The 26,913-nt window shown below is 48.2% G+C and overlaps 1 protein-coding gene across 2 annotated transcripts in view; it reads left to right on the top strand.

Moving 5' to 3' along the window:
• LOC138295911 (protein unc-93 homolog A-like) overlaps positions 1-26,913 on the top strand; it is a 304,727-nt gene that overhangs the window by 166,753 nt on the left and 111,061 nt on the right. For both annotated transcript variants that reach the window (XM_069234534.1, XM_069234533.1), the window contains exon 6: positions 20,600-20,811. In XM_069234534.1, coding sequence (XP_069090635.1) covers positions 20,600-20,811 — 212 coding nt within the window. The remainder of the gene's footprint in view (positions 1-20,599; positions 20,812-26,913) is intronic.

The raw sequence follows: 26,913 nt of genomic DNA, 5'->3' as shown, positions 1-26,913 counted from the left end.
AAAGCCATGTTCCGGTGCCTCCATGTAACTGGTGATTCCATATTCTACGCTCCTAAGAAGGTCTGCTATATAGTGGTGGGTTGCTGCATGCGGCGCAATTTGGCACTCAGACGCCATGTGCCCTACCAGCAGGAGGAGGAGTGGGGAGACAATGCACCTGTGGCAGCAGAGGACACTGAAGACAGCGAGGAGGAGGAGGAGGGTGTGGACAACATGACACATATGGTACAGCAGTACTTCCACTGACACCCAGGTAAGACTGTACTTCTGTTCATACCTCCATTACAGTTAAGTGCTGTGTGGCTTCTGTGTTGTGCCAAGCACTACCTTCACTTATCAACTGACTGTCACTTATGCTTTCCCTTGTTGCAGATGTTGGTGTGGTCACAACTGTGTACTGCTGTGATGACTACAGACTGCTTTCACACTTTTGTTGGCTGGATTCACACATTACAGGACATTTGCACAGGATAATGCAGTTTAAGACATTGCATTTTGTTGTATGATAAAAAACAGAAAATTCAGTTGCGTCCAAGGGTGTTTATTAAAGGGACAAAAAGCATGGGATAGTGCAATAGAGTGGGGTGATGGTGACGTAAACCTCCGTGTAGTGGCCCAGTTGGTATGTTGCACAGGTTCAGGATCCATGGGGCCATAGGAAAATGAGAAATGGTAGTCCAAAATGAACAAGGTGTCTCAGTGGCACACAAGGGAGACATTCAGGAGGGGCCCATTTCCTGGAGGTGGTTCTGGGTCTTGGCAACAGTCTCTGATGTCTGTTTGGGTCGCAGGGAATATTTGCGAGCTGGTTCTTCTTCTGTAGGGGGAGGGGTGCTGGTGGCCTGTGAGTGATGTGGCAGGTCCTCCTGTCGACTAGCTGCAGCAGATGTTGCTGGCTGGTGAGTAGACTGGCTCGTGGAAGGGGCCCGCTGGTGTGCTGTGTACTCATGCATCATGTTGGCCATGTCGCCCAGCACAACTGCAATGGTGGCCATGTTGGCATATAAGCCTTGCAACTGCTGCATGACCTCCTGGTGGTGTACCCCCTGAAGCCGCTGGTTCTCCTGCAAGATGGTAAGTACCTGGCCCATCCTGTGTTGGGATTGGTGGTAGGCCCCCATGACATGTTTAAGGGCCTCCTAGGCAGTCAGTTCCCTGGGTTGGGCCTCCCCTTGGCACAGAGCTAACCTCCCACTGGGGCTGGCCCCCCTGTGCATGTGTCCCATGAACGGTGTGCCCACTCCAACTTACACCAGGGCCTTCATCATCTTGCCTGTGTGGTGTTGACTCGGATCTGTGTATAGGTGGGCATACAAGTGATCGACGTGTACTGGGGACAGAGGTTTGGGGCGCTGGATGGCTACTGTGGTGTTGGAGTCAGATGGGGGGGCCCTGTGGTGGACTGGGTGTGGGATGTGGAGGCCAACTGACCAGTGGTGCCAGATGCTCCAGGGAGATCATCCAGATCGGGGCATCCAGAGTTGTTGTCATCACTGAGGGCATCTTCTGGTTGGGGACTGGGTTGCTGTGGCAGATGCTCCCCACTGACATTGGCTGGGGTACCTGTGGACATGTGAAAGATTTGTTACAGTCATTTTCTGTCTCATATTCAGCATTTCTGGCTTTCCCTAAGGGTTGGGTGTTGTCCTCCAACCTTTGGTTAGTGTATGCTGGTGGATTGTGCGATTGGTAGTACTACATGCTGCTCATGCATTACTGTTGTGTGTGCATGCAGAGCTGGGAGGAGTGTGCTTGCAGTGGGTAGGGCATGCAGGGGTACACAATTGAGGGTGGTTATGGGGGAGGTTCACTGTATGGGATGGAGTGGAGTGAAGGGAGTCAGGGTGAGGGTGTGACATGCCATTCAGGTATCGGTGGTGGTAGGGTAGTAATGGCGACTTACCAGTGTCCAGCCCTCCAGTGACTCCAGTGAGGCCTTCATTATGCAGGATTGCCAAGACTTTCTTCTCCCATGCTGTCAGCTGTGAGGGAGGAGGTGGGGGTCCACCGCCAGTCTTCATGATGGCAAGTTGGTATCTGGAGGACACTGCACACACCTTCCCCCGTAGGTCATTCCACCTCCTGTGAATGTCGTCCTTTGTGCATGGATATGTTCCCACAGAGTTCAACCTGTTCACGATCCTCCGCCATAGCTCCATCTTCCTGGCAATGGATATCTGCTGGACCTGTGCACCGAACAGCTGTGGCTCTACCCTGACGATTTCCTCCACCATCACCTGTAACTACTCATCTGGGAAACGGGGATTCTTCTGTGGGGACATGCCTATTGTGTGGTGGATGTAGTGTGTGTGTTGTGCAGAGTGTGATAGGTGTTGGGTTATGGTGTTTGGTGTGTGATGCGTGAAAGGTGAATTGGTGGCTGTGGTTTGTGTGTGCAGTTCTTGTATTATCTTTTGCTGGCAAGGTGTAGCAGTATTTTTGTGTTTGCAATGGATTGTGGGTTGTGTGAAGGGGTGTTTTATAGTGCTGTTGGTGGGTGTGTACTGTGTGTGTATATGTGTCAGGTGTGGGTTTTTCAATCTGACTAATGTTAGCTTCTGTTGGTATTGGGTGCCCAATACTACCACAGCAGTATGCACTGCCAATGGCTGGCTGCTGCTGTGTGTCCGCTGTGGTGATTTGTGGTCCATAATTTGGAGGGTGGTGTATTGCTGGCGCAGCAGGGAGGCTGGTGGGTCCGACAGTTTTTCGCCTTCGGTGGGTCTGGCAGAATTGTTGTGGCTGGTTTCTGTCAGTTTTGTGTTTATGTGTCATAAAGTGGTGGGTGGATTGCCGCCCCTGCGGTGGTCTGTTGGCGGCCATCTCCACTGCGGTCTTCAGAAAAGACTGCCGATGTCATAATGGCCACCATAGTCGTTTTATGCATTTCTCAAATTCTAGTTGAAATACTTGCAGTAATCTCACACTTAAGTTGCATGCCTAATCTCCAGTGATTGAGAACTCACTGGAGCTATTGTTTTATGTAAGTAGACATGGCTGCTATGCATGCTATTGAAATCAAGAAAAATCCAGGAGTGGTTCATAGTCAAAAACTCAAAGAAGTCTGTGACAATCACCTTTTCTATCATGTTAAACTTAAATCATCATTTAAACTGCAGGTATGAAGTATTGCTTACCTATATATATATATTATGTTCTTGACCTTAAATCAGGAACCCAAACAGGAGTTCACAGGGATCCCACTCCTGGCAAATCCTCTCCCATAGCGTCCTTGATTCAGGGAAGTGGGGAAGAATGGGCCCTAAAGTACTACTTCACATGTTTATTCACATGATTATTTGTAACATGGAAGCTGAGGTGAATATGAGCCTGCATTATAGACTCTGGAAACCCAAGCGCTAAGCTATAAACCTAGCTCAGGGAAAGGTAAATCCACTTTGCAAGTTTACCTGGAAGCTTGTAGGGTAGTGGGGAAAGTAATTCTGTTAAGGTTATCATGAGAACAGTTAGACTAACAATATTAGACTGAAGCCTCCTAAAACTAAAAATAATAGTAATAATAGTAAGAGTTTGTGTAATGTGTGAGATCTGGGTTCTAAAACTCATTTTCACAACAAACTAAACACCCAAATAATCATAAAATGTTGACAGTTTGAATGGAGTTTATTAGATGACAGGAAACAACCCTGCAGCAATTATGACCAAAGATTTATATTTTCATTTTCTCTATATTTATTGTGAACCTATTTGCCTCATTGTAGTCCTATAGTGTTATCACAGATCTGTGGAGGTCAAGTTTGGAACCAACTGATATTATTGTATTGTCTGCAAATTGTAGCACTGATACAGGTTTTGTCCCTTGTGTTTGAAATAAAGAATGTAGGTGCTTTGTTCACCTTACTTCCCAAGGCAGCAATGTACTGACTGAAAATCACTCAGCAGAAGCTGAAGGATGCACCAGCTTTCCAATTTCAAATAGGGTACCATGGTCTGAACCACAGAAGTTCTCCCTTTAGTCTATAAAACACCCACATTGGGGTCTTTATAGAATGGACAGGTTGGTACAAGAGCTGAGGCTGAGCGAGAATATTGTCCATGTAATCATATATAGAACAACAACCTTTATGGTAACAACATATTAGGCTAGTACTTGCTGCCCACTTCCCAAATTTGACCAAGAGGAGCTGAGCATATACCTTTGCTTCAAAACCTAAATTGGCAATTAAGATGGCAATCAATAGATTGCGCTTTTTCTTAGGAGGGAGTTGAATCATTTGCAGTCTGAGCACAGGAGTCAGCCATGATTTAATATTTGTATGTAGCACAAATTATATCTCTTCGGTTCCAAACCTTGTTAAAATATGTGACCAAGGAGAAACAGCAATTTGACCCCAGTAATGCAAGGTTGATGATGAATGTTTTCAGAAGGTTAGTAACTGATCCACCAGATCTGTGCTGTGTAATAGAACTGCTTCAAATACTTCACTGGTTCACATGTTTATCTTCACAAGAGCTTACACAGAGGTTAAATTTGCAGTATTTTGTAACATGTCGCCCTTCATTAAAAACCTTAACATAGCTATTGGACCATCATCAGTAACCCCTTTGTTCAATCAGGACACACAAGGACCATTCCTCTAACTTTAAAACCTGAACAGGGGCATTACCCTCTGGAAGAAGGGCCACATTGAGTCCCATGTAGCGGGCCTCCTAAATTGACCAACCACTCCTACACCGAAGCTGTCCATTGACCCTGAACCCAAACACTATGAACTAAGAAATTCTGATATCCATTTAAGCAGACTGAATGTACCACCCATATTTGCTGGGTACAAAATCTATTAAAATTTAGATAAAATTGAAAGTATAACATGTCATTTAAAAGCTTACAAATCCTCAAGGCATTTTTCAACTGTATTTTTGGTACGTTCAGTAGAAGAAATACATATTTTGTTTCAGGTCCCAGTCTGTCTAAAACAGTTTAAGCAGCCCACTTATCAATTCCCTCTGGTTGTGTAGACCCACCTTTAAAGCACAGCCTATCCTGGGTGGCATCCTAATGCACTAATATCTTTTGGGCAATGTATTGTTCATTAATGCAAAGCCTTGAGCATGGATGAGAATAGGAAGTTTACCCTCAGCTCTCACACTATAGTTCTTATGTGTGTTTGTCTCAATATAGTTCTTGTCACAAAAGCTTGGGATATGATTCAGGAGCCCACTTGGACATTCTAATAACCAAGATTTGAAGTGAATCGTACTAAGGTTTTGAACACAAGATTAGCAATCTCATTTGTCTGCTTGGTCACAACTATTAGTTATGTTGAGCCCCCCATCATGTTGGTTTAAATTGTGCTGCTACAATATATGCTTTATTTCAGGTTGTGATTCTAAGAGTTTGATTATACTTCAATAATTAATAATGCCCTAGGCTTCCCTAGAAATTTATATGGGGTAAAATATCAGTTGATGTGTATTATCTAGGGGAGAAAAAGAGGGACATTGTTAAGTATAAAAATATCTTTTTGGTTTGATACATTATTCTAAATGAAAAGCTTCAAATAAACGTTTCTTTTACTTCATTCCACTCAGCAAGTAAACTAAGCTACTGTTTGTCTGCAACTAGAGCTGAAACTATCACTAGACTTTGCCACTTTCTTGTAAAAAAAATCAGACTATTTTACAAACACTTCTCCATAGGATTAATAAAATAGATTCTTAGTTATTGTCCCTGAATAAGACATTTCAGGTGCATTAGATACCCTGGGAACTCCAGTGGATTTAAATGGTTGACCATGTGTTAATTCTGCAACTTCTTCATGACTTGTGGAGGTATACTAGATACAACCATGCTGGATTTGGTGTCATATAATGCTTAAAAGCTTAAGAAACTGCTAATGGGGAGCTCTTTTCTCATGAAACAGGAGATAATGTCTACATTTTCTATTCACCGCCTGGGAGCTTAATGATCTTCATAATTAAGAAGCTTTCTCTACTTTATTCAGCTTGTTTAGCCTTTTCAAATTTGTTTTAGTAGAACGGACTGAAATGAATAAGATGTTAAAGGCTCCACTTGAAGGAATATGGGCCAGATGTATGTCAAAAGCGGTTTGCAATTTCCTACTAGCAAACTTGATTTGGTATTCGGAAATCGCAAACTGGGGTGTAGTACAGTGTGTTTGACACTGTTTGCGATTCGCAAATTGGTCGCAAGAGACCTGGCTTATTAATATTAATGAGGCAGGTCGCAATTTGCAACCCATTTGGGAATGGTGACAATCTCAGGGATAGTGGCCTGCTGGGGGCAGCAGACCACCATGTCTGTCATTCCTTTCGAATAAAGCAGTACTTTTTTTTGTAATGCAGCCCGTTTTCCTTAAAGAAAAACTGGATGCATTACAAAAGAAAAACTGAAAATTTTTCATTTTTGAAGAGCAGGCAGTGTTCTCTGGGACCACTGCCTGCTCTTCAAAATGTTTGCACCCCCATTCGCAAGGCGAATGGGTTACCACCAACTTGAAGTTGGTGGTAACTGAGAATGTTTTGCAACCACATTCTGGGTCGCAAAACATTCTTACATGGCCTTGTGACTCTCTATTAGCAAGGGTCGGCCTTGGCACACCCCTTCTTAATAGTGATTCGCAATCCCTATTTCGCAAATCAGTAACAAGTTACCAACTTGCAAAATAGGGATGTGCATGCCCAGAAGCCTTTTACCGGTCACAAACAGAGCCAATGGATCATTTGCGACTAGCAAAACTGCTTCACTTATCTGGCCCTTTGATCACTCAATCTCTAATTAACTTTATCAGAGCCAGAGTTATTTCATTTGACCAAAGGGAGTAGGGCCAGTCCAACATTTCATTGGGGAATAGGTTGTCAGGAAGAAGTGCTTTAATTAATTGAATTTGCACCTCTGCCCATTCCACCTTATACGTCATCCACCTGTAACTGGGGCATATCGTGGATCAGCCGCCATTTCCCTAGCACTGCTTATCAATTGCATGGTTGGCTGGGGTCTTATGGCAGAAAACACTGTGAGCTAAAATTAATATCAGTTGACATAATGGCCCTCATTATGACAACATGGGAGGAGCAAGTCTTGGCAATACTGCATCCTGAGGGCCTGGCAGGAGTAGCAGGAGAACTGGACTCTGGTAAATCAACTCACTATTTCTATCACCCCCCTGCCTCCATGCCATCACAAACGCCCACCCTCACTCCCATCACTCCACCACCTCCCACACACCCCACCATCACAACCCACCCATCCCAATACCCAGCACTTCATGCAACAATAATGCATGGACACCACTCACAGCCCTGCATGGACACCCATCACCACAGCATGCACACTAGAGAGAATCACCTAGCCCACAAAATAACTACTCACACAAGGCAAAGCTGACAGGGCACTCACAACCATAGAGGCCAACACACCCATGCACAAGATGTCACACGCAGAAACAATAACACTGCATTTACATCCCCACAGGTCCCGCACCCGTCACCGGAGAGGAGGTGCCAGCAACAACCAGCCCCCCCCCAGAAGAGGCCCACAGTGATGACAGCAGCTCTGCTCACCTGGATCTGGATGACCAACCTGGCCCATCAGGGACCTCCGGATAGTTTGTTACCCAGCCACAGTCCCATACCACCACAGAGCCCCCCCCAGGAAACACCACCACAGCACCCACCCAGTAGGCCCATACCTCTGTCCCCAGGACAGGTCAGTCAGCAGTGTGTCCACCACTACAAGGACCCCAGGACACCCCACAAACACAGGACAATCAGGGACCTGGGATCAGTGGCATTGGGCACACGGTTCAGGGGACAAAGGCACAGGACAAAAGGGAAACTGGGAGGACTGCTATGCGACGGGGGAGGACAGGCCCAGGGAACCGACTCTCCACGAGGCACTCACCAACATCCTGGGAGCATACCACCATTCCCAGGAGGTGATGAGCCAGATACTGGCCAAGTTGCAGGAGACCCAGCGGCTGCAGGAGGGACAGTACCTGGGGACCAGGGAGGACCTGAGGGACATCCACACCACCCTGGTCACCATTGCAGGGGTGCTGGCAGCCATGGCCAACACCATAAGGGAGGCAGTGGCACACCACTGGGCCCCTGACACTAGCCACACAGAGAAACAGCCCTCCACATCCGCTGACACTAGTGGACAGGAGGCCACCAGCACCCCTCCCCCTGCAGAAGGAGAACCACCCCGCAAACTGTCCCTGTGATCCAGGCAGAAGTCAGAGAACATTGCCAAGACCCCCGCCAGGAAATAAAACTCTCCTGATTGTCACCCTTGTGCCCCACTCTGCTACCCTGTCCACCTTAAACTGCCATTGTTCCCCTTCCTATGCCCCATTGGACAATGCACCTGTGATACAAATAGAATGGACTCTATCCTGGACTTTCCTCCACCATCACCCAAGCCCATTGCACATCCGCATTTACTTCTCAGCAATTAAATAAACACCCTTTGAAAAAATAAAAGTATGTAGTATGTCAAATTATTTAAGTATGTATTCGTTTAGCAATCTGTAGACATTGCAATTAGACTGTACAGTATACATAGGTATGGCCTGTATTGTGCTGCAGTCAATACAACAGGAGCCAGAGTAGGGCACAGATATCTGTGAATAAACATGTCAAAGGGTACAGTAAGTGGACATAGTAGTGGGAACAGCAGCCTGCCAGTGGAAATTTACAACACAAAACTGCAATGGAAGGTGCAGTTACAGTGTCTTACCTGTGTGTCACTGGAAGTACTGTTGAATGATTGATGTTCTGTTCACATCCTCATCCTCTGCCTCCTCTTTGTCACTGTCCACAGGCTCCACCTCTGCCACACACCCATCTCCAGCCTCATCCTCCTGCAGAAAAGGCACCTGCTGACATAAGGCAAGGTTGTGCAACATGCCACGATGATCTGGCACACCTTCTTGGGTGAGCAGCATAGGGAACCACCTGTTAGATGGAGGCACCAAAACCTGGCCTTCAGGAGGCCAAAAGTTCGCTCTATAATTCTTCTTGTTCGCCCATGTGTCTCATTGTAACGTTCCTCTGCCCTTGTCCTGGGATTCCTCACTGGGGTCAGTAGCCATGAGAGGGTGGGGTAACCAAAGTCACCTGCAAATATCGAGGGATACCTATTAGCCAGACACTAACCCTTAGGGACAACCCCACACCCATATCCCAACATACACTGGGTGGGGACCATGTGCTCACCTATTAGCCACACCCTGTGCCTCTGGAGTTGAGCCATCACATTTGGGATGCTGCTATTCATCAGGATAAAGGCATCATGCACAGACCCAGGATACTTTGCCTTCACATGGGAGATGCATTGGTCCGCTAGGCACACTCTCTGCACATTCATAGAGTGAAAGCTCTTTCGATTTCTGAACACCTGTTCATTTCTCCGGGGGGGGGACAAAGGCAATATGTGAACCATCAATAGCCCCAACAATGTTGGGGATAAGTCCCATTGCATAGAAATCAGCTTTCACTGTGGCCAAATCATCCACCTGGGGGAATACGATGTAGCTGCGCATGTTTTTCATCAGGGCAGACAACACTCTGGTCAGCACGTTTGAAAACATTGTCTGTTACATTCCTGCTGCCAAGGTCACTGTCACTTGGAAGGAGCCAGTTGCCAAGAAATGGAGCACAGATAGCACTTGCACAAGAGGGGGGATCCCAATGGGCTGACGGATAGCTGAGATCAGGTCTGGCTCCAATTGGGCACACAGCTCTTGGATTGTGGCCCTATTAAGTCTGTAGGTGAGCATAATGTGCCTGTCCTCCATTGTTGCCAAGTCCACCAGGGGCCTGTACACGGGGGATGTCTCCATCTCCTATTCTTCCTCAGCGGTTGTAATCTAGGGGGCAGAACGATGGGCATCTGGTCAGTTTCTGACAGTTCCTCAATGTACAATGCATTGCATGTTGTGACAGAACCAGTATGTTGATGTTTAGCCCCAAAAACTGCTTATGTCTGCTGTGACGCTTTTAGGTGCCATGGCCTGCCCCCCCCTGAAATGGCGGACGCCGGTCCTGTGTGGATGGACAGGTGGAAATGAGGCAATGACGCTGACGTTGTGCGCCGTTGCAGGAGAGAGTTGAGTACCGCCGTGCAACTCCTCATTGGTTATTATTGGGCCCTATGGGTTACAGTAGCCAATGGTGATGTACTCCGGCGTTGACGGTACGCACCGCTGCGGACGTCACTGCCATTTTCTATCTGTTCACTCACTTGCTACCCAACCTTCAACAGGAGAGGACCTACACTGCATGTGCTGCTATGACCTGTGTCTGGAACCGTCCATGGCTCGAGTCACTGGGGAAAGGGCCCCTGCCTTCACCGCTGCAGAGTTGGAGACACTGGTGGATGGGGTTCTACCCCAGTTCCGAATGCTGTATGGGCCTCCAGACCAACAGGTGAGTAAACTGTGAGCACAATGCATGGGGCATGAATGCATGGAGTGCTGTGTGTGAAGGCATTGTGTAAGGGGGAGTGGTTGAAGGGTCCTGGGCAGTGTGATGCATGTATGGTGGGCAATGTATGTGCATAAGGGGATGGGAGGGATATGGTGGGCCATGAGTGTAACAGGCAGGATGGTATGACTGATACCATTTTCTATTTTTATTTTTCTGCAGGTCAGCGCCCATCAGAAAAAGGGTATATGGCGTGCCATCGCGAAGGATGTACGGACCTTGGGGGTCTACAGCAGGCGGAGCACCCACTGTCAAAAACAGTAGGAAGACCTGAGACGCTGGGCAAGGAAGACGGCGGAGTCCCAGCTGGGGATGGCTCCCCAACGAGGAAGGGGTGCCTGTCAAACCCTGAACCCCCTGATGTTCTGCATACTGGTTGTGGCATATCTGGAGCTGGATGGGCGCTAGAGGGCCTCTCACACTAGCCACAAAGGGGTGAGTACAGTTCCCAATATACTACTTGCATGTGGAGGGGTGGTCTCTGGGTGGGGGATATGCACCTGTTGGTGCCCCTAGGCCTGGCCCAACATTGCAGGGTAGGTTCCATGTTGGGCAGGTGCTGATGAACTCCACCCCCAAACAAGCTAGTGGGCATCCACTATAGGGCAGGGCTCTGTGGGTCTCAGGTATGCTGCAACTGGCATCAGGTATTACTGTCCATGGCCTGGTGACTAGCATTGTGACTGGTAGTTCATCGCCTAGTGCGTAGGGGTGTCCCCTGTGTGTTGTGTACGCCAACGGTGGTGTTGTTGCTGGCATTGACCAAGTGTATCCTCTGTCTCTTGCCCCCCCTTTTTGTTTTGTCACCCTGTCCTTCTGTGCATTAGCATCATCTCGCGGAGGAGCAGAGGCCCTGGCGATGGAGGGAGCTGCATCCCACAGGGCCCAGGAGGCCGAATCCACTGATGGTGAGGGCACCAGTGGGACGGAGGGCGAGGGGTGCATCACGGCAGAGACAGGAGAGGACAGTTCTGAAAGTGATACCTCCTCCGATGGAAGCTCCCTGGTGGTGGCAGACACCTCTGTGGCCACCCCATCTTCAGGTACAGCCGCCACCCCCGTACCAGCACCGTTCTCCCAGCAGCCCCTCAGCGTGTTTCCCGTGTCCGCTCACCTGGGATGGCGGGCATCTCCTTCACCCGGCACCTCAGGCCCTGCCCCAGTTAGCCCTGCTGCCCTGAGTGAGGAGGCTATTGACCTCCTGCGATCCATCTCTATTGAGCGGTCAACCATTGTGAATGCCATCCAGGGCCTGGCAGGGCATTTGCAACATACAAATGCATTTGTGTTGGGCATTCACTCTGGCGTGGCAGCCCAACAGAGATCATTACAGGCTCTGGCCTCCTCCCTGATGGCAGCCATTGTCCCTGTCTCTAGCCTCCCCCCTCCAACTTCCTCTACCCAGTCCCATTCCCCTGAATCCCAACCTATCCCAAGTACACATTCAGACCAGCATGCACCCAAGACAACACACAGGAGTGGCTCAGGCAAACACAAGCACCACACATCATCCCACAGGCACTCACACAAACACCATCCAGATGCTCACATAACAACATCCACTGCCTCCACTGTGTCCCCCTCCTATTCCACCTCCCTCCCAGTAGAGTCTACACTCACACCTGCATGCACTAATCCACACCCACTGCCTCCATCATCATCACGCCTATCAGTACACGCCCCTCACTGGCAGTCACCACCCCCACATCCATGCACACGTCCCCTGCATCCTCTCCCACTGTGTCTATGCCCCCTCCTCCCAAAGTACCCAAATGCAAGCACTCAGACACCCAACAGCCATCCACCTCACAACAGCATCCAGCCCCTGCACCTGCCCCTAAACACAGCAAACAGACACCTCCTACAACCACTCCCTCTTCCTCCACTCCCAAACCTTCACCCTCTTCCCACCCCAGTGTCCCAGTGTTTCCTCTCCACCCTTGACCTCTTCCCTCCCCCTCCCCCATCCTTCATGTCGGGTCGGGGTGGGCAGAACCCAGGCCAGCACCTCAGCCACCCAGTCCACGGCCACTGTAGTTTTGGCAGCTACTGCAGGTGTGAGAGGCTCCAAGGAGACACCCATCAGCACTGACAGTGTTCCTGCACCAGCTGCCAAGGGCAAGAATGTACCACCAGCTGCAAAGGGCAAGGAGGTGCCACCACATGGCAAGGGCAAGGGGGCACCACCACATGGCAAGGGCAAGGGCAGGGAGGCACCACCACACGGCAAGGGCAGAGAGGCACCACCACACAGCAAGGGCAAGGAGGCACCACCAGCTGCCAAGTGCAAGGGAAAAGGGCCTGCCCCTGCAGGCAGGAGGGACAGGAGGCCTGGTGCTGTGACAGGATCTGAGCCCCCACCACCAACCATGGCGCTTCAGCCATCCGAGGCTGCAGGGGAATGGCTAGAGGCTCCCCCCACCACTGGCAGTACCACCACCTGCACTGCCATCAGCACTGCCACATGCACTGCCACCAGCACTACTGGCAGCAGCCCCAGTGGGCAGCCCTTCGAGGCTGCAGGGGAAGGGCTGGAGCCTCTCCCCAACACTGGCAGCTCCGCCACCTGCCCCGCAATCAGCACCGCCATGTGCACCGCCACCAACACCACTGGCAGCAGCCCCAGTGGGCAGCCGTCCGGGACTGCAGGGGAAGGGCTCAACTCTCCCCCAACCACTGACAGCACCGTCACTTGCCCCGCCATCAGCACCACCACATGCACCGCCACCAGCACCACTTGCAGCAGCCCCAGTGGGCAGCCGTCAGAGGCTGCAGGGGAATGGCTGGAGCCTCCCCCCACCACTGGCAGCACAGACACCAGCACGGGCACGGGCACTGCCACCACTGTGCAGCCGTCGCCGCCGGCAGATGGACTGTAGTCCTACCTCTATGGAATGTTATGCATCATGCACACTGCAAATCTTGTGGGTATGACACCCAGGTGAGAAACTGTAACCTTGCACTCCCCAAGTGCTGAATCACAGGGCACAAAGCCCCCTCCAGAACCAGTGGAAGAAGGCATCCACTCACCCCCTCCTTGCCAGGATGAAGTACACTGGGCACAAGGCCCCCTCCAGAACCTGTGGAAAAAGGCATCCACTTGCCCCCTCCTTGCCAGGATGAAGCACACTGGGCACAAGGCCCCCTCCAGAACCAGTTGAAGAAGGCATCCACTCACCCCCTCCTTGCCAGGGTGAAACACACTGGGCACAAGGCCCCCACCAGAACCAGTGGAAGAAGGCATCCACTCACCCCCTCTTTGCCAGGATGAAGAACACTGGGCACAAGCCCCCCTCCAGATCCAGTGGAAGAAGGCATCCACTCACCCCCTCCTTTCCAGGATGAAGCACACTGGGCCCAAGGCCCCCTCCAGAACCAGTGGAAGAAGGCATCTACTTGAGAGACTGTGGCCTTGAACTCCCCAGGACCAAGCAGTGGGCAAACCACCCACTTGAGAGTCTGTGGCCTTGCACTCCCCAGGACCAAGCAGTGGGCAAACCACCCACTTGAGAGACTGTGGCCGTGCACTCCCAAGGACCAAGCAGTGGGTAAACCACCCACTAGAGAGACTGTGGCCTTGCACTCCCCAGGACCAAGCAGTGGGCAAACCACCCTTTAGAGAGACTGTGGCCTTGCACTCGCCAGGACCAAGTGCTGCATCACAGGGCACAAAGCCCCCTCCAAAACCAGTGGAAGAAGGCATCCACTCAGCCCCTCCTTGCCAGGATGAAGCACACTGGGCACAAGGCCCCCTCCAGAACCTATGGAAAAAGGCATCCACTCACCCCCTCCTTGCCAGGATGAAGCACACTGGGCACAAGCCCCCCTCCAGATCCATTTGAAGAAGGCATCCACTCACCCCCTCCTTTCCAGGATGAAGCACACTGGACCCAAGGCCCCCTCCAGAACCAGTGGAAGAAGGCATCTACTTGAGAGACTGTGGCCTTGCACTCCCCAGGACAAAGCAGTGGGCAAACCACCCACTTGAGACACTGTGGCCTTCCACTCCCCAGGACCAAGCAGTGGGCAAACCACCCACTTGAGAGACTGTGGCCTTGCACTCCCCAGGACCAAGCAGTGGGTAAGCCACCCACTAGAGAGACTGTGGCCTTGCACTCCCCAGGACCAAGCAGTGGGCAAACCACCCTTTAGAGAGACTGTGGCCTTGCACTCGCCAGGACCAAGTGCTGCATCACAGGGCACAAAGCCCCCTCCAAAACCAGTGGAAGAAGGCATCCACTCACCCCCTCCTTGCCAGGATGAAGTACACTGGGCACAAGGCCCCTTCCAGAACCTGTGGAAGAAGTCATCCACTCGCCCCCTCCTTGCCAGGATGAAGCACACTGGGCACAATGCCCCCTCCAGAACCAGTGGAAGAAAGCATCCACTCACCCACTCCTTGCGAGGATGAAGCACACTGGGCACAAGGCCCCCTCCAGAACCTATGGAAGAAAGCATCCACTCACCCCCTCCTTGCCAGGATGAAGCACACTGGGCACAAGCCCCCCTCCAGATCTAGTGGAAGAAGGCATCCACTCACCCCCTCCTTGCCAGGATGAAGCACACTGGGCACAAGGCCCCCTCCAGAACCAGTGGAAGAAGGCATCTACTTGAGAGACTGTGGCCTTGCACTCCCCAGGACCAAGCAGTGGGCAAATCACCCACGTGAGAGACTGTGGTCTTACACTCCCCAGGAGCAAGCAGTGGGCAAACCACCCTCTTGAGAGACTGTGGCCTTGCACTCCCCAGGACCAAGCAGTGGGTAAGCCACCCACTAGAGAGACTGTGGCCTTGCACTCCCAGGACCAAGCAGTGGGCAAACCACCCTTTAGAGAGACTGTGGCCTTGCACTCCCAGGACCAAGAAGTGGGCAAACCACCCACTAGAGAGACTGTGGCCTTGCACTCCCCAGGACCAAGCAGTGGGCAAACCACCCACCAGAGAGACTGTGGCCTTGCACTCCCCAGGACATCGCACAAGACCAGTGGTGTAGTACCATCTTCTGGCAGAGGTGTACCCCCATCCCCCCTCCCCCTGAGGTGCCTGTGTATTTTCAACCCGATGCCCCAGCAGTGTTCTCTCTGTGTTGATGCTGGAGTCAAGTGGGGCCTTGGCCTATGTGATGTGGCCCTGTGGCCCACAGACATTATGGACTGGGCAGTGTTCCTCCATTTGTATATCTGTAAATACTGTTTTGAATTTTGGGGACGTATTTTTAGTTTTTTATCTTATTACACTCACTTCAATCACTTCCTTTGTCCTTGCATTATTCCTGAGGGGTACGGGGTGGATGTGTAATGTTGTTGCATCTGTTTGTGTGTATGGTGTTGGGGGTGGGGGGGTGTTGTGTGTTGAATGTGTGTGTCACTCTCTTTTTCCTCCCCCCTCCCCTGTGTGCTAGGTGGCAGTACTCACAGTGGTCATCGTCGCCTATGTTGGTATTCCTGGTGTAGGAGGAGGTAGACCAGCATGGGGAAGATCTGCAGTTCGGACTCCATGGCGTCATGGCTCTTCCTTGAGTCTCTAGAGGTGAGTCCTTTGCCTTCTGTGTACTGTTTCTGCCGTGCTTTTGCTGTAGTTGGTACCACCACAGAAAAGGTGGCAAATAGGCCGGTCATAATAGAGTGGGCGGTAAATTGTCTTCCGCCTGGCTGTTGGCAGTTACCGCTGCGGTGCTTGCTGCTACCACCGTGGCGGTCGGTGTGTTAAAGTGGCTATCCGTGTTGGTGGTTTCCGCTGTGGTCATAATTCCATTTCTTTACCGCTGGCTTATTGCCGGTATTACCGCCGCTTTATCACCGACCGCCAGGGTTGTAATGAGGGCCAATGTATGTTGCCAGGGTTTACAAAATGAAATGTTTTCCACTGCTGGGTTGTTGCACCTAAAGTAGAATGCATGTTATTAAGAACACCTAATACAGAATTGTGTGGGACTTACACAAACCCTCCTCAGTACAGTTTGCTGTAGCCCGTGGACTCATATACCTTGAAGACACATCAAGGGTGCCTTCTTTTTTCTTACAAAGTGAAAAAATTGCATTTCATTTTCTGCAGTTATTAATAACCTGGTTGGAGTTCATAGATGGTACATAACACATGGTCAGACTGAAAGCTCCCTATACCATGAGAAAAACTCAGATAATTTTATTTTTTTATTTTACAATACTGCTTATTATATGAGCAAGTTTCTGAAATGGCAGAGCACTAATTTCTAGCATCCCGCAAGAAGAACACTTAAAGCCAGGAGTAACTGCTGCTCAAATGAGTGATTTGTAATTGAAACAATAAGCATCACTAATGATTTCTCAAAATAAGGCTACAACCCCAAATAAATGAGGACAAGTCTGAATAGAGTCAATAATTTGAGTGGGGAAGATTTACTGTTCCAAGCAAAATTAAATTTAGGAAAAAAATTGAATCCAGGTGAATCCTTGCAGATAATTCTGAACTACAAAGTTGATCACAGTGAACTTAGGCAAATTATTTATAAACACTGCCACATACTTACAAATCTGGGTAAGAGACACAGGGCCGAGGGTATTTTGGGATTTGCTCTGGGCTGGCGGGCGGCCGCCAAAAGGCCGCCCGCCAGCCCAGGGCAAATCAACCTTCCCACGAAGACGCCGGCTCAGAATTGAGCCGGCGTAGTGGGAAGGTGCGACGGGTGCAGTGGCACCCGTCGCGTATTTCAGTGTCTGCATAGCAGACACTGAAATACTTTGTGGGGCCCTCTTACGGGGGCCCCTGCAGTGCCCATGCCATGGGCATGGGCACTGCAGGGGCCCCCAGGGGCCCCGCGGCACCCCCTACCGCCATCCTGTTCCTGGCGGGAGACCCGCCAGGAACAGGATGGCGGTAGGGGGTGTCAGAATCCCCATGGCTGCGGAGCGCGCTCCGCAGCCATGGGGGATTCTGTAGGGCAGCGGAAAACCGGCGGGAGACCGCCGGTTTTCCTTGTCTGACCGCGGCCGAACCGCCGCGGTCAGAATGCCCTGCGGGGCACCGCCGGTCTGTCGGCGGTGCTCCCACCGACCCTGGCCCCGGCGGTCTGAGACCGCCGGGGTCAGAATGACCCCCACAATTTCTTATGATATTTGCAATCATCATACACTTTATTCAGAAATGAGTGATGTGTCTGTAATGGATGTGACAAAAGAGACAAAAAGAAAGTAATATTTATAACATAGCTGTCCATGGCCACACAGGTAGTCACTGAAAAAAGAGCTCCAATGAGGAAACCTTATGCAACTTTTCAAAGACGTTCCAAGCTCATATAGTACATTAGAGCAGAGGGTCCCAACCTGTGGTCCGGGGACCTCTGGGGGTCTGCAAAGCCTTCTCCGGGGGTCCATGACTGCTTAGAAAATTAAAACAAATTAACAGATTAGGCCCCCAGCTTTAAAAAATGACTCAGTGAGGGTGCCCAGATTCCAATAATGATTCAGTGAGGGTCCCCTCATTCCAGTAATGATAAAGTGGGGATCCACAAAAGTCAAAAGGTTGGGAACCACTGCATTAGAGGAAACTCAGCATTCAAAATACTATCCAGAGTGCTCAAGACATATAGATGACAACACTTATTCTAAATGGACGTGGGGCAAGGGCACTAAGGAAGAAGCAAGACCAAGGGCCTGATTTAGATGTTGGCTGTCGCACGGCTAAGTCACGTCGGATGCGGACCCGAGAATACTGTCATATCATTGATCTTTCGCCCGCCGTATTTAGATGTTACAGTTCAGCAAGTGGACTGAATGCCGGCGGTTCGCCAATGGAGGGAGACGGTGGCGGGCCTCAATGGACTTTGTATAATAGCTGGGGCTACGGAAGAGAGGTAAGTGACACTCACACACTGTCCCTTAGCCATAGGTTACCCTGCACTACACACCACAATAACACTTTGCCATTCTAACACAACACAACCTGTACATGATGAACGCACACAATCACATACATCTATGACACAACATACACATAACATTGACACTGCACCCCCACACAACTCAACCACAACAACCAATTCAACTACACACTCAGCTACACAAACACCCTCACACACACGCACAAATACCCACTACACTACACAACCACACTCACCTGAATGTTACTCACAGCAACACAACACACACAACAGCATGGGTCCCACATGCAAGTGACATACATACAGACACAACCACATCATGCACACCCGCTCCCCCACCTCAAACAGCTAATCGCATCACATGCACACATCCAGGTACTGACTCACACAAACAACTCGCAGCACAACATGACAGGTATAGGTCCCCTGGCAATGTGCACATATTGACACGTTTAACAGGTGTAAATGTCCCCACCCATGTCTGACCCACTCATTTCCCCAACATATGCATGTCACAGTGATGAAAAAAATGAATGTAACATGTATATGTCTCCAGTGGTCCCCACCTCCTGTGCAGTGCCCACCCAACGTACCCTAGCAATGCTGCGCCCCTACCTTGGAATACATTGATGGGGGGGGGGGGTTGTGTCTTCTCCTTGTGTCGGTGGCAGCAACAATGGCAGATGTTGTGCAGTCGTGTCCAGTCGAAGACGGGATGAAGTGGCATGCCACCAAATAGGTTGGTGAGTGAGGGGTCTATTTAAAAATCTAAAGGAGATCAGAGATACACAGGGACAAGTCATAGACAGAAAATGGAGGTGGCAACGTACATGTTTTTGTTGTGTTGGCTATCATTTGCACTTGGTAAGATGAGCAGGTGTCTATTTCTTCTCCCTCTCTCCTATGTTGGTTTGTTAAATAATGTTTTCCCACATGAAAAGCGATTAAAGTGTAAAGAAATACTGCCCTGCTCTACTTAAGTTGAAAGAGGAAGTAAACGGGGATGAACTTCCTTTGCAGACCAAAAATGTATGTGATTGTCGCATTATGAGTTTAAGCGTTGATAATGAATAAGATATAATTTCGTAGTCATTTGACTTCAAGCAGTTCCATGTCTGTGTGCAATAGTGTTGGGATTTGTGAAGTGCAACAACACTGGAAGTATGGAGAAATTATTGCAAAGAGGTTCCCCCTGGTTTTGGCTGTCTCTGCAGTTACTGTTATATAAACATGTGTCACTGCACAGGCTATAGAGAGGTACTATTGATATAGTACGTCACAGGGTAACTCTGGCTTTAATTATTAAAAGTACTGTAACCTGGATGTTTGACCATACGAATTGCTTCATTAACTGATTTCTGTGTCAACACTTCATTTGGTTTTACTTGCAATTATTCTCTCCTTTCTCTCTGCCCTCATTAAGTTTAAGAGTATATTTCCCATGTTACAGATGCAAGCTACAATTATTATCTTTTATTATTTTCTATGGATTGGACTGGGAAGTCCATCATTGATGTTCATCTGTAATTACATTTTACTAACCCAATCACTTTTCTTCCTGTCATAAAGAAGCCTTATGATTGGTGGCACACTAACATGAGAGTTCAATTACTTAATTATTTAATTTACTTTAGGGGAGTGTATTTTGCAGTTGAAGCTAAATCATAATATTATATTGGGTATTGAATGTAATGTATAGAGCTTTCAAAGGTTACTTTGTCCTTAAGTAAGGAAAGAACTATCACATAATTCGTGAATTTTCTATGAGAGTGCTTTCCATCCACAATATTCCTCTTTCATAGGAATTTAAAAGTCAACGGGTTTCCTCTACTTACGTCCTAAAGCTAGATTTTGAACTAAGTTTGATACATACAATTACAATTGGTTCATACAGTGTTGCTATCTTCCTGTTTATATTGTTTCAAAGGCGGCGTTCATCATAAGCATTTCAAGAACTTTGCAATCCATCAGAGGGAGTATTTTAAAACAAAAAGTGTATCACAGAATGGTGACACAAAAACTAAAATAGGACGTCATAGGCACAACAAAAAGTAAGTATAATAATTATAGAGGATGTACTGCAATAAAGAAGGCAATTTTATGAAGTGGGTGGTAGTAATCCTTTTTGTGAACTGAAACACACATATTCCGTATGCCCCACAGCAGATATATTATATGTAGAAAATTAGCGACCCCATCAATGTGTACTACATCCGATATTTGACATAACAATGGACTTAGCTCATCGATATTTTCTCATTCCCTTTACAGGCTGTGGTGTTCTGGCTGTGCTTTTAGTTGCTCTATTTCTGGATCAGATAAATCTCAAGGAAGAGCATGAAAAGGAAGAAAAAGAGGTGACCATATGCATGTCTTTTATGGCCACCTTTCGGCAACTGAAAGATAAACGGCAATGTCTCCTGATTCCTTTGACAATGTTCAGCGGCTTCCAGCAGGGCTTTCTTGCTAGTGACTACACAAAGGTATGCATTCATATGGGAAAGCTTCTCAAGCTTTCTCTTCAAATATATGTTTATTAATTGCTACTTGTTTTGTTATAGTTATTTATTGGTTCCTATTCGTGCACCAAGATTCAAAACAAAGAAATCACTTGTTAGGTTTGGCTAGAGACAGCTTTGTCCGTTTCCAAGAGCATAGGCAATCAAAGCACAATTCTTCAAAAGAGGGGCAATGGGTCAGTCCCCTCACAATTTCTTGTGAAAATGTTATTCACATTTTGAAAGAACAATGAATCAGGTAACTATTTGAACTCTCTCAAATCTGACTTTAAATAATGGACAGGCCCTGAGCCAGTGTTGCTTGATGAAATGTCGATTTTTTACGTTATGGACATAGTAGACCTAGTACACTTGATACTCTTAGGCCACTCTGCTGATTTCAATGCCCTTGACTACAGTATGTGATGGAAATAAAAAAGGATGTGATGGGGTGTCAAACGTAGCAGTAAAATGGTTCCAATCTTTTGCAGAAAATCAAAAGTCAAGATCATTATGGACAATGTTTCATCTCTCCTTAAGGAGGTCATCTTTTGGAGCAACACTGTACCGATGGTTGTTCCTACAGTTGTTTATTATATATGTACAATCATTACATGATTTATTATTCTCTCAAAATTTAATATTTCACACCAACAGTAATGATATGCAGGTTAGGCTTAAACTCTTCCCAAATAAGGGTGATGACAAAAAAAGAGTAAGCGAGCTTTTAAAATGGATTCCAGCTTTGTAAGCTTTGATGAGAAATAAATGAGCCCCTTGTGATTCGCGAGTCTTTTTCTAGATTTGTTGTGGGTAATTGTAGCTTAATCTAAAGGAAAATGTTAAATCCCTTCTGGTAATCTTTGATTATAAAATATCATTGGACAGTAGCAACTTTCCCCTTTCTGTCCTGTGGAGTGCTCACTTGTTTTCATTGGCTTTCTGGTAATATTGAATTAATATCCTAACTATGCATCATCCCTTATATTATGTAGGAAAATTAACTGCTTTTTCCAATATTTCTGTGTGATGGGTTAAAAGTTTAGGGAGGTATGATGGGCCCTGTTTGTACAGAGTTTTTGCTTTTGCTAGAAGTTGGCCCTTGAAATGGGGATGTGTAAGCAGGTGCAGGCCAGCCCCATGTGGAGAGAAAGGGACAAAATGGCATGGTGTACTGTAAGGGCAATGGGCATTTATGTATTGCACGGTGTGATGGGATATTTTTCCTCATGTTTCTAATATTCTGTCCAAATTGTGTTGGTAAACTGATAAACAGTTTTATTGATTTTGGTACAATAGAAACACTTCTTAGGGGCATAGTTACAAGAAACTGCTGCATCAGTTCTGATGCACCAGTTTCTTGTGTCACCTCTGCCCCAGCTAACACCACGGGTGCGGTGTATTCACAATAAGGCACATAGCATCAATAGCATCAGGTCATTAGGCATATAGCATCAACGTTTTGGATGCTGTTGTGGCGCTTTACTGCACTAGCGTAATTTTTTTTGATTCTAGTTAATCAAAGTGCAAGGACATAGGTTTCTTTGGGTGTGTCATTTTAAAACCTGGTTTGAGCAGGCGTTAAAAATGATGCAAAAATGGCACAGTAAAACCTTGGAGATTTTACTGTGCCATTTTTATGGGCCAGCTAGCACCGGAATGCCCCCCTTGCATACATTAGGCCTGGCACAGGCACAATGTGGTGCAAGTGGGGGGAAAGTGGCACAATGCGAGCATTGCGCCACCTTGTAAATAGGGTACGGCAAAAATGCCTCATAACGCTACATTAACGTAAAAAACGAAATGACGGTAATGTAATGCAGGAAGGCGCTAGGGGCTTGTAAATATCACCCTTAGTTTTGTCACATTGGAGTTACAAACAAGATGCAGCATAGGGAAGATTTATAAGGTTCATTAAAGCGACTGCATAACATGATAATAAGATACATCACATCTGAAGATTCTGCTCCAGTCATCCCCAACACTTCCCCCATATTAATTCGAGTTTCAGGGGACACACTCTGACTTCAAACATGGGTTACTCTTGCTGTGCTCACAAGTCCACCCCATGCTGCCACTGCAACATCATAGGGGGAACAGGATTTTTCCATCTGGCCACAATGTCTAATTTAGCCACAATGGTAGGTGTCCCCAGAAATTTCCAATCTGCCCTTGATCCCCCGGAGCCCGCTAGGAGTCCAAGCAACAGCATCTAAGAGGAGAGGTGCACCTCCCAGCCCAACTATTCTGTTGGTTAGTCCACCACAGCAACTCAGTAGCTCTGAATTACCAGCACAACCATACCATATGATAAACGTCAGCAGGGGCATACGAACATTGGGGACAGGCCTGCTCCGTAAGCAGTATGGAGTGACGTAGGTGCAGTAGCGATAATAAGTCTAGACCAGGCACAACCTGGAAGAAATTGTTATGATTCGAGGCACCATCAGAGCATCAACTCAGTCCTCATTGTCTAGGAGGCCCAGACCACCTTCTCTGCTCGTCTTGAGTAAGGGTAGGTGGAACTGGCAGAATTTTGCTCCACGGAATTCCGTGGAGATATATAAAAACTCAGTGAGATTCTGTGGAGTTCCGCCTATCCAGCTGCCCTCTGTCTATGGTAAAAAACTTCCAGTCAACTCCAGTCCACTGGGCCCCCTAAGACACCCAGCCACACCTAATACTTGATGCTCAACTCAGCACTGCACACTGATTCGAGCACAACTGCAGTCTCCTTTGCGACCATTCTCGTGCCACCTGCTGCCAAACCAGACTCACTGTGGCTCAATGGTGCAGCGACTCCCTCTCCTGCTCGTGAATGACCCTACTCATGCAGCTCGTCTGGGACCGATTAAAACCCGTTGGAACAGGTTTCCTTCCTACTCAACTCCGCTAGGCATGATTGTGACTCTTGCGGCCCGTAACCTATCTTGTTCCTGCTGCTGCCAGCAAAACTCACTCAATGTGGCAACACAGCTCTTTCTACTGCAGCTCTGACCAAACCTCCTTGTGGGCCTCTGTGCAGTGTCTCAAAAGCACTGCCTCCACTCTCGCTCACAAAACTTTAATTAACCTCCTCTATTCGCTTGAACTTTCACCCCCTCTCCCCACTCCCCTGTCCCCCACCACGAGCACTCCCAGGTCACTTACCAGTTGGTCGAGCAGTTTTCGCCCAGTATGTCCTCCTTGGCTGTTAGTAGGAACAGGCTGTAGGTGTCCAGGTTCGCAGAGCCCACAGTGGCCTCTGTGTTCAGAGAGAGGCCGCTCTCTACACCTCTCACTTCAGTCTTCTGCCTGCCCTTCTTTTAGTCCACTCTCCTCTCTTCTCCTATTGGTCCCCTCGTGCTCTCTCCCCTCGTCCAGTCCTTCTCTGCACCTCTCCAGGCTCCTCTCTCTGGTCCTCTTCACTTGTCTCTCTGACCACTTTTTCTCTCTCTCTCTTGCACCTCATGTCACTCCGAGGGGAAAAGTGTGAAGAGAAAAAAAGTACAAAGCAATCTCAGCCTTGGCTCCTACCCTCCTTCCGCACCGTCCCCCATCCTACCTGGAACCTTCACCAAACTGTCTGTGGCTGAAAGAGGAGAGCTGGAGATAAGAGAAATGTGAGAGTGACTAGGAATGAGGTTATGTGAGAGGAAAGAGGGGTGCTGGAGAAGAAGTGAGAAATTAAGACCACCTTGGTGTCTCCGAAGCAGAGTAGTTTTGCTGCAGTCCATGAGCTCTATGTATTAATCGAGAAGTTTACCCGGCTCACTGTCTTAGGTAAGAAAGTCATAGTTCACGGGGCATCTGCTTTCTTTATAGGACTAGAAATAATAATTGTCAAACAGATTTAAAACATCACATCAGGACATGATCTAGTTTCTAATAAGCAAAACATATTTGTATGCATTTTTATTCTAAATAATTAGTATGTTTAATTATTTTATAGTATGTATGTTTGAATTGCGATGGTTTTAATTAACCTTGCTAATAAAATAAACTTGAAGTGTCACTCTATGGTCATTAAACATGCTAGCCATGCAGCGAAAAGTAGATCCGAAAATGTGATTCAACATAATTGTGTCGAGTTCGCTTCTTCTAGTGTTTCGGCTTCACAGCACTTGATCCCGTAGCAATATATGTGCCTCTCAATCATGTTATAACTGCTAAACTGTCTGAGAATATATGCATAATGATGTAAACCAGAAGTTTAGCGCGCAGTCCTGGAAGGAGATGATAGCCATGCTTCCCATCCTTGTGCATCAGTTCCATGATTTGCAGTAATTCAGGAGGGGGGGCTAGAAAGAAGCTCAATGCCACTGTAAAGCACTTCGTACATAAACAAAAAATGAAGGTATTTGCTGAGATGCACAATCGTGAGATTCCTGCTAGTGTCTGTACATGTCCTTTGAGTAACACTTTGGAGGAGTGCCATCACACCCCAGGCCCCCTCTTGCCCGTTGCTGTTCTTTGTTCCACTGTAAGTAGACAGCTGTGCTTTTCTAACGCTGCGAATGCCAACAAAGGCCTGACAAATAACAGGTTTTATTTGCCTGAAATGCGATGTACAGTACTTTACATCCTCAGCCTGCACTCCTCTGTAAAGCCGTGCTTTTGGTGGCGATGCTTTGATGCTCTCAATGCTTGTCAGTGAAAAGGAAGGAAGCTGCTTTGGGTGTATATAGGTGTCCCAAATGTTGTTAATTGTAGTGCTGATTATTTAATTCCGCCGGCGAAGCGGAAGAATATGTTAATAACTCTGCATTTCAAGAGTGACTCTGAATCACTTAGGGCCAGATGTAGGAAGCCTTTTGCGCGTCGCAAACTGCGAAAAACGCAGTTTGCGATGCGCAAAAGGCTTAAAGCGATGCACAACCTCAAATTGCAAGTCGGTACCGACTCGCAATTTGAGGCTGCAACTCGCAAATAGGAAGGGGTGGTCCCTTCCTATTTGCGACCGCATCGCCATGCTGAGTTGGTTTGTGACCGCGAATGCGGTCGCAAACCAACTCGCAGTTACCATCCACTTGAAGTGGATGGTAACACATTCGCAAAAGGGAAGGGGTCCCCATGGGACCCCTTCCCCTTTGTGAATGCCCCAAAAAATATTTTTTCAGAGCAGGCAGTGGTCCTATGGACCACTGCCTACTCTGAAAAAACCGAAACCAAATGGTTTCGGAAGTTTTTCGTTTTGCAGCTCGTTTTCCTTTAAGGAAAACGGGCTGCAAAAAGAAAAAAAAAAACTGCTTTATTTAAAAGCAGTCACAGACATGGTGGTCTGCTGTCTCCAGCAGGCCACCATCCCTGTGAGTGCATTGACTCGCGCTGGGGTCGCAAATTGCGACCCACCTCATTAATATTCATGAGGTGGGTCTTTGCGACCCCATAGCGAGTCGCAGAAGGTGTCTGAGACACCTTTCTGCATGATATTTTGCGAGTTGCAAATTGCGAGTCACTATGACTCGCAATTTGCAAGTCGCAAAATATTTTTTTGCTACATCTGGCCCTAAATTCTTCCAATTCCGCCGGCGGAATTAAATATTGCACCCACTGTTAGTCATGAGGTGATTCAGGCCCATATTTATACTTTTTGACGCTAAACTGCGCTAACGCAGTTTAGCGTCAAAAAATTTAGCGCCGTCTAACGCCATTCCGAAGCGCCATGCGGGCGCCGTATTTATGGAATGGCGTTAGCCGGCGCAAGCAGACCGGCGCTGCCTGGTGTGCGTGGCAAAAAAACACGTAGACCAGGCAGCGCCGGCGTAGGGGGAAAATGGCGCTAGGGCGTCTTAAAATGGTGCAAGTCGGGTTGACGCTAAAAAATCGTCTAAACCCGATTTGCGCCATATTTTTTCGACGCCCATCCCCCATCAACATGACTCCTATCATTGTAAAGATAGGAGTCTTGCCCCCTTGCCCAATGGCCATGCCCAGGGGACTTCTGTCCCCTGGGCATGGTCATTGGGCATAGTGGCATGTAGGGGGGCACAAATCAGGCCCCCCTATGCCACAAAAAATAAAAAATAAAATACTTACCTGAACTTACCTTAATGTCCATGGGATGGGTCCCTCCGTCCTTGGGTGTCCTCCTGGGGTGGGCAAGGG

This window comes from Pleurodeles waltl, chromosome 5 (genome assembly GCF_031143425.1).
Source record: "Pleurodeles waltl isolate 20211129_DDA chromosome 5, aPleWal1.hap1.20221129, whole genome shotgun sequence".
In the NCBI taxonomy this organism is placed as follows: domain Eukaryota; kingdom Metazoa; phylum Chordata; class Amphibia; order Caudata; family Salamandridae; genus Pleurodeles; species Pleurodeles waltl.
Note: the sequence above shows the minus strand (reverse complement) of the source record. Positions and strands in the feature narration are given on the sequence as shown.